This window comes from Andrographis paniculata, unplaced genomic scaffold (assembly GCF_009805555.1).
Source record: "Andrographis paniculata isolate CXL003 unplaced genomic scaffold, ASM980555v1 Contig37END, whole genome shotgun sequence".
NCBI classification, from domain to species: domain Eukaryota; kingdom Viridiplantae; phylum Streptophyta; class Magnoliopsida; order Lamiales; family Acanthaceae; genus Andrographis; species Andrographis paniculata.
In genome coordinates, this window is record NW_026137570.1 from 7,570,306 (window position 1) to 7,579,197 (window position 8,892).

Consider the following 8,892-nt stretch of genomic DNA (forward strand, 5'->3'; position numbering starts at 1 on the left):
AGTGTATTTTTTTGTATCTTATAGTACAAAAATTATTAAAAAATATCATGACTTTTTCATTTTCTTTTAAATAACAAATAAAAATGAAAAATAAAAAATGACCACATTTTTACTTGATATGGAGAGTGTATTTTTATTGGGAGTGTGGAGACTCCAAAATAATGGTATTGAAATAGGAATTTAAGAAGAACACAGGGTTTGTTTGTTTTGTAAAATAATTTAAAAAGATGTATTTTGACGTAAGATATAAAAAATTATATAGGTAATATAAAAATAATAAATGTATGTAATATATTTAATTTAATTTGATCAAACAAGCAAACCAACATTATTATTAAATACAGATATTAGTACAAATACAAAGCGGACGCACCTAAGTCCATCTCCAAATTTGTATGGTGTCATTACTAGTTGTTAGGTGGATACACATTGCACATGCAACCTGGCCCGACCTTGCTTGTTGTCGAGGGCATACGTATCGATCTGTGTATTATTTGTGTCATATTGAGCCCGGTGTTAGAATTAGGTGATTGATTTAATGTGGTTTAATCCAAGTTAAGACGCCAGATTTAGAGTTGGATATTTATTGCTTGCGGAGTCTCGTTTGGTTGAGGATATTTATTGGTGATTTTGAGATGAATGTTTTTGTTCCAAGGATTTCAATGAAATTCTCTTATTCATATAAAATTTCAACAACAAAAAAATATTAAATCAATCTGTTTACTCAGTGTTTTTTTGATAAATTGATTTATTGTGTGAAGATTTATATTTATATTTGATTTCATAGGTTATATTATTTAAATTTGAGTCTATCGAGTTGTATCGCATAGCTTCTTATTTTGACGATCAATAAGACAATTTTATTATTTTTTCCAAAAATTTCTAACACAAAATTGTGTTAATAATATAAAATATATTATTTTAAAGTGAATATTTGACTTTTTGATTTTTTTAATAAGTATTTGAATTTTATTTTTTTATTTTTTGACTTTTGTTAAAAGTATTTTGTATTATTTATTATTATTTTTGGAAACTGAAATTCAAAAATATCTTGGGTGAACAAACCCTTATTTTTCCTTTCTTATATTATACTTTTAGTTTTACATTCAAAATATTAAATCAATACTAATTTATATCATATCATGCAAACAATTTCGATTGAAATTTTTTACTATTTAAATTTCAATCCAAACTCAAAAGCAAACACAGATTTATTGATTTTGATTTTAGGCATGATCTGATATTTGATGTTTTTTTTATCGTTCTATTTTGTCTTCTTTTGTTTGATCATTATTGATTGGGTGTCACAAGTGTCAATTTTTCTAAAAGTATTATATATATGCATTCATTCATTTTCATCATTCCTATAAACAACTAAAAAAGTATTATATATATATATATTTATATATATCTACTTAATTTCTATTTCTTTCGGCCTCTTAACTTTACCTCATCAAACTTTTCTTCCTCTATTTAACAATAGAAAATAGAAGTATGGTAATCGATAACCTAATGGTGTGGGGAGTGAACTTGTGATTGTGAGGTCATGGATTTAAACCCCGTAGCCTCCAAGTCCATTTGTCACATATAGTTTGCCCAGTGGGACTTGTTTTTTCAGAGCTAGTGTATATATCAGCATTACAAACTCAACAGCAACAGCAGCACAACCAAATTAATTAAGCAAAGTATAGAATATAATAGAGAATGTATATATTTATATATAACACAAGAAGTAGCTAGCTAGCTAGTTCGAATTAAGAGAAATAATGAACAACAACGCTTCCGCACCTGCACTACTTCTAACAATAAAATTGATTTGAACCTAATGGCGGATCGGAGAAGAGCAGCAGGCCGAGGTTGCGCGCAATGAGTTGAGCCTGAGCCGATTATCATCAATCATATCTCTACTGACTGATGAACTCTGTGTTGTACTGTACTGTAGCAGTAACCACATCATTTAGAAACCAAATTAAAATACTATTTATATATAGGTAAGGGATCAAATGAAAAAAAAAAAAAAAACATGGAAACAATAATTATAATTGTTCATTTATGATCCATCATGGATCATGCTATGTGTGTGACTTTCTTTTTTTTATATATATAGTGAATAGGGGTGTAAGTGTAAGTAAGGGTGTTTGCTTGCTAGCACAAGCGTCCGGGGCGACAACCGAGGGCGCCGGCACCAGAAGTCATAGGGCCAACCATGGCAGAGGACTTGGCGCCCAAGCTGGAAGCTCGGGCGTAGCTGGATGATGCGCCAGCCCCCGAAGACGTGAAGTAAGCCCCGTTCAGCATCAAGTCCCCTTCCGATCTCCAATTCCACCCTTTCCATTGGTTGTCATCTGTATCCACTCTCTTGGTCACCTGCACCACACCTCACCAACTCCATTATCTCGATCGGATTAGATTGGATTACAACGTTGTTCAGAACATATATATATGTACCTCTTTTGCAAAGGGATTTGCCGGTGCAAGGTATCTGTTGCCTTGGCTGTTGATGGTGGGTTCGGCGCTACCCCCTATTGCGTACATTTCCCAGTGAGTGTAGTCGTTGTTCACCACATGGAAGTATCCATGTCTACACCTACATTCGCGCCGGACACCAAAAACAAACAATTACTCGTTATTTAGAAGTTATGTGCAGTGTCCCTAAAAAACTAGCGACCATATTCTCATACTTATTCAATTGGACATGGATCAGCTGCTGATTCGATCAAGTCAACATGATATTGATTTAATCAGATCAGCATATAGCATATGGGTGACCAACATATTTTTATACATATCTTTCAACTTCATATGCTATTTTATAACACAATATAAACATATATTGATCATCCCTATAGCATAGACTAATCCAGTAAAATCAGCACTATGTTGACTTGACCGGATCAACACAGAATCCGCAGCCTATTCAATTTCTAAGTCACGGAGAAAAAATTATATGGGCTTTTTAAACCAAAAGTGTATTATAAACAAATTTGCGGTATTATGATTATGTTCAAGATTTTAACAAAACAATGATTTTTCATCAATTAAATGAAAACAATCCAAAACACTAGCTACATTAAAAACATACCTTGGCATTCTTTGAATGAGGCCTTCCCCAAAATGGTTGAATGCAATGGTCACTTGCATTTGCTTGTCTCTCATGTAAGAGTCACTATGCCCCAACAACATAACCTGCATTAATAAGATAAATTAAATTAAATTCCATCGATTAAATATATATCTATCAGACTGAAGAGACTCGCCTCATTGTGGTGAGTGAAATAATTATTGGAAATGGTGATGGAGTTCGACCCCATGACGGCATCCACGAGCCCGTCGGCGCAATTCGAGAGTGAATTGTGATCCACCCAAATGTGGCTCGACCCGAATATAGAGATGGCGTCCCCGTCGGCCATGGTCCTCCAGCCATAATGGGACGGGGAGCTCCTCACCATGGCATTCCCGGTGGGGCGGCAGTCGTGTATGTGGAGGCCGTGGACGATGACATTGGTGACGAACTGTATGGTGATGCAGGCTCCGTTGGCGATGTGGACGTTGGCGCCGCGGCCGTCGATGGTCTTGAAGCTGTTCATGATGAGCTCCTGCTTGAGAGTGATCACCATGTCACGTCGGAATGTGATCCACAGAGGCTCCTCCTGGATGACGGCGTGCCGGAGAGTGCCCGGCCGCGGGTTTACGGGGTCGTCGTCGCCGGGGTCGGTCACCACGTAGTAGCGGCCGTCGCGGCCGCCGATGGCGTTGCGGCCGAAGCCGATGCCGCAGTCGGCCAGGGCCTTCCGGTTGCGCTGCCAGTTGCGGTTGCAGCGCCAGCAGTCGTCGATGGGGTTGCCGCTCCCGCAGGAGAAGAATCCCAGTTTCCGCCTCTCCGTGCTGTTTCTGATCGCCCTGTTTCCCGTACAATCAAATTTAGTAGTAGGTACAACTAGAGCCGGCGATAACTAATCCGACACACGTCAAAGTAGATGAAAAATATTAAATTTGAGTCAAAAATTTCGACAAATTAGATATACAGTGTAGTAAACAAATGGTTAGGATTGAAGGCCTCTAATAGAATCAAACAAATACCCGAAATATCCAAATTGAATTTTTACCCTAATCGAAAATATTTGCACTATTGCAAATAACTAGAATCGAAACCGAAATCGAATATAATTATTAGTATAAAATTTAAAATATAATAATATGAATATATTCGTTTCGATTATTAACTGAGCCGAAAAAAATATCAAAAATCGAAACCAAACATAACCGAATAAATATCAAATATGCAGTTTTGGTATTCAAACCGAATTTGCTCGATTAACTGAAAATTCAGTTCAATTAACAGTTGGACGGTTTAATTCGATTTTTATGTCCACTCATGCCTACCTATCCAACAATTGGATTATAATATATTAATATTTATTTATTTATTATTATGTATATCAAATCATTTTAATCTAATAGGACTAGACAACTCCATTTACAAACCCCACATATTATAAACATAAACATCATTAAATGATTTCACCCAGTTTAAAAAATTTAATCCAATATGAACATAACACGAATGAACCCATTGTTAACTTCATATACATGCATGTTATTGAGGTTTTTTTTATATAACACATTTATTATTATTTTTTAAAAAACTATCATATCAAGTACTAATTTAGAAAAATATAACAGTAATTGAAGGTACTTTTAAAATTTTAGCTAAAAATTAAAGAAAATATAAAATAAATATTAAATAGAAAATAATAATTAAAATTAATAATAAATAAATTTAAAAGACTGACTAACCAAATGAAAATAACAAAGAAAGTATTCGAAACTTTAAAAGAATTTATTGGGCTTGAACAATTATGGATAAAGCTGGTAGAAATTGGCATAGATACATACTTCTTGTGAGACTACAGGTTATGGGGTTTTGTTGAAAGAACACAAGCCCAGTAAAATTACCAAAAAATAGTATTGTTGTATTAGCTTCAATCAATATTAAAGCTAGGGCTCTCTTTTTTAATGTTAAATTTAAATTTTTTGTATTGCATAACTATTATATTTTTTTATGAAAATATATTATATATATATATTTTTTACAAAACAATACATTCAAACTGTTATTTAAATAGACAAAAAAAAAAAAAAAACTGAACTACAACACACACAAAGTTGCAAATTATATCGGATCAAAAACAAGAAGTTGCCAATTATAATATAAGATTGTTAGATTTTGTTTTGCTTTTTGTACTATTTAAACTACAATAATATATATATATATATCACAATATTAAAGATTTTTTTTTTTAAAAAAAAATTAAATATTAATATCAATACCATATTAGAATATTTTCACTGTTACTGGAATAATAAAATTAAAAATATACAAGAAAGTAATAAACAAGCAGACATGAAAAATACAAACAAACAAACGGAGATGATAATGTGGGTAAGACAGCATATATGCATATAACTATATAAGTGATACCCTAAACCCATTGATCCCAATACGTGAATGAATTTGATTATTGCAATTATAATATACTTTATTCGTTCATTGTAATTATGCTAGATTTTTTTCATTCTATTTTGATATTAAAATATTATTATTATTATTATTAATTATTTATTTATTTCTCTAAGCAAAATGATACAATTAGTTGAGAGAGAGAGAGAGAGAGAGAGAGAGTAATACTAGCTGGAAGCAATGTATCTTTTGGCCACATATGGGGGATGAGATACGATACAGCAGTCACGTGACTAAAAGATACACAAGTGATACCTATAAACATCGTGCGTCATATCTTTTGACAGTGCTAACATGATGCGATGCTTAAGTGAAGTGAGCCATTTCTCACTTGACACCAGGACTCTTTATATAGTTATTTTTAAATTATTTATTAATAGATTTTTATTTTTTTTATAATAAAAAAATTTAAAAATTTCAGAGCCCCATTTAAACAAAATTTTGAAGTTTTAAAACAAAAAAAATATATATATATATATATTCCCTTCCTCCAACTATTGTGACCGGATGATAAATATAATTAATAAAATATTTAAAAAAGATTACTATTGACAAAAATATATGTATAAACAGAAGAGAGCACAAAAATAAAAACATGCATCTAAAGGAGCCATGTTCTTGAGACATTTATTAACGGACTAATTCTAATTAGTATAGTGCAATCACTTAATGCCAAATGGATTGATTGATTTATTTAACACATAACTAGGAATAATAATCTCTTGAAAGCCCATGTGACTAAGAGTCAAATCAATGATTATGTGATGAGAAAATGAGAGTGGACAAGTCTTTTAATTTTCTGAATATATTCTGCTGGCTTGTTTGTTTTGTTGCACATGGCCTGGCCTGGCCAAATACTATCAGAATAAGATCCACAAAATACATATTAAACCACATGGAATGGATGATTGGAGTCATCAACCCCAAACAAATAATAATAATCATATAAAAAAATAAAGCATTAAAAAACCATAAACGCCACCAAATACAAGATGAACAAGTCTGTGAAAACGTAAAAGAATGATGACTTGATTAATTGATTTTTTAAAAAAAATAGGGTAAATGATCATTTCATGAAAGTAGAATGAAATCAAAGCAAGCCGAGTTGTTGTACTTGCTGAAATTGGGGATCACTGTCCAGTTTTGTTTGTCCATGGAAATGGACAAAAGTATAATAATAATAATAATAAAAAGAGAGTTTAGATGCAGGCACAGGCACAGGCAGAGCACGTGGGTAGGGACATATGTAGGTCTGCCCAAAAGGCATAGTGGCATTGAATGGTGAAGAAAACTCCAACCGAAATTGTTACTTCAACTTATTAAATTGATGACACCCAAACCAGAAAACCCAATAAATGCACACCCAAGTTAAGATCAATTAAATGCAACCAAAAGGTCAATATATAAATAAATTAATTAAAAAAAGGGTGAGATGGATGGATGGATGGGTTACCCACATTTCTACCATTTTTGCAACCTCTTCAGAGTCATCCAGAGCTTCTTCACTCCTTCTTCCCAACCTAATAAATCAAATTGAAGCCATAATTACATTACTATAAGGTTAATTGGAGCCAATTGTTATTTACTGCAGAAGAGAAGAAAAGCAAAAAAGTAGTAAATGGAATTATCAAGGCATGCAATTGCAGGGACCCAAACAACTGAAAATAAATGGTGGACGGCGTGCACAGTACGAGCTACCCTCACATCACATCTAACCGACACCTTCAACCAATATATATATATATTCATTCTACTACTTTAATTGCTAATACACATAACCGCTGACTGAGTGATGAATTGATGATGATGATTGACGGTGTATGGTGCTCAAGGTAATGCAGGCAACCTATGCATATATATATATATATATACCTCAGAAATTCGACGGGAATGGAATTTTAGCTTAGCTCAATGATGCATTAGATATCGATCAATTGAAATATCTGATCGGTGAATGTAAATTGGATTGATTTTTTTTTTTGGCAATGGAGATTGGAGACAGCTCAATTGGCGAAATGGTTCGTGACGGTATCCGATGGATGAGGATGTTCAATATAGAAGGATTTGAGAAAAACGAAGAGCTATAATTTTCCGCCATTGATGAGTAGTTCGCAGAGCTCTGCTAGCAACGTACTCCGGCGTTTGATTAAACAAATTGCTTTTACGATTTGCAAATAGAAACGAAAGTGCAAAAAGTTCCAACCACATTCTCCGCGGAAAATTGAACTCCGTTGAAAATTTCCATTAAAATTGAAACAGAGGAATGCACCAAAACTCCATAAACCGACAAAATTTTGAAAAAAACAACTGAAACCACGCAAATCAAACACCAGTAAAACAGCTAATTAATTAATTTTTAAACAGGAATTCGATCGAACCTTGAATTTCCTTGAGCTCCGGCAAGACCTAGCACCAAAATCAGCATCCAAACCAGATGCAGCTGATGTTCCTTCTTCGATGAAACCGCCATTGATTATCGCACACTCCTCTCTCTCTCTCTCTCTCTCTCTCTATGTATATATATATATGTTTGTACGTATTTATATGTATGCATACATTTTGTGCATACACACAAAAAATGGGAGTGGAGAATTTGGAAACAGTGTAAGGACCGTGTGCAGAATTTATAGAGTGGGATGGAGACGAAGACGGAAAACGTTAAGAGTTAACGGCCGTTAATTAACTGCCAAGAGTACTAATTGCACATGCATTATCCTCTGAACTAACTAACTGTCTTCATAATAAAGCACATGCACATGCACATGCACATGCATTGGTGGCTACACTAGTTTAGACTTAAATGCGTTGTCAAGAAAATAAGACAAAAAACACAACATTTTAAAAATATCTAACTTTAATTTATTAGTACATTGAAATTGATACCTTCAAATTTTTAAAATATATATGTATACATATATTCAAATATTCATGATACCTTAGAATTTTTAAAAAATATATATTCAAATATTCATGATACCTTAGAATTTTTAAAAATTATATATTCAAATATTCATGATATGTTGAATTTGAAAGTATAGAGGCTAAGGAACTATACACAATAATTATATTTATAGCATGGGTCCATGCATTCAATATATATATATATATATATTATGTATTGTTGACATATATTTGAAGTAAAATAATATTTATTTTATTTACTGTTGAGATATATTTGAAGTATAACAATATTCATTTAAAGACCTTTTCGACTTTAGTAGTAATTTATTAGCAACCTCGCGCTAGCTGCAATCAAACTAAAGCCCTATGCAAACAAGAATTCATAGGTACGTACCACATGAGAGTTTACTCAATCGGGAGTCTGTATATATTTTGTTATTTTTTGTTGTCCAAACATAAAATATCAATTT

The 8,892-nt window shown here is 32.8% G+C and overlaps 1 protein-coding gene across 1 annotated transcript; it reads right to left on the minus strand.

Annotated features, from left to right (window-relative positions):
- Positions 1 to 1,690: 1,690 nt before the first annotated feature.
- Positions 1,691 to 8,096, minus strand: LOC127250722 (probable pectate lyase 8). The gene is made up of 6 exons (XM_051274142.1): positions 7,900 to 8,096; positions 6,979 to 7,041; positions 3,258 to 3,900; positions 3,083 to 3,186; positions 2,449 to 2,587; positions 1,691 to 2,367 (listed from the first exon to the last, which is right to left on the minus strand). Exons 1-6 carry the CDS (start codon positions 7,989 to 7,991, stop codon positions 2,146 to 2,148), a joined length of 1,263 nt encoding a protein of 420 aa, XP_051130099.1. The 5' UTR covers positions 7,992 to 8,096; the 3' UTR covers positions 1,691 to 2,145.
- Between the last annotated feature and the right edge of the window lie 796 nt (positions 8,097 to 8,892).

Excerpts from the sequence above, each read along its gene's own strand:
- LOC127250722 (XM_051274142.1), bottom strand. The coding sequence starts at position 7,991 with ATGGCGGTTTCATCGAAGAAGGAACATCAGCTGCATCTGGTTTGGATG. Across the intron at positions 3,187-3,257 it reads ATTTCACTCACCACAATGAG|GTTATGTTGTTGGGGCATAG; the intron begins GCGAGTCTCTTC and ends TTATTAATGCAG. Across the intron at positions 2,588-3,082 it reads CTCATTCAAAGAATGCCAAG|GTGTAGACATGGATACTTCC; the intron begins GTATGTTTTTAA and ends GCGCGAATGTAG.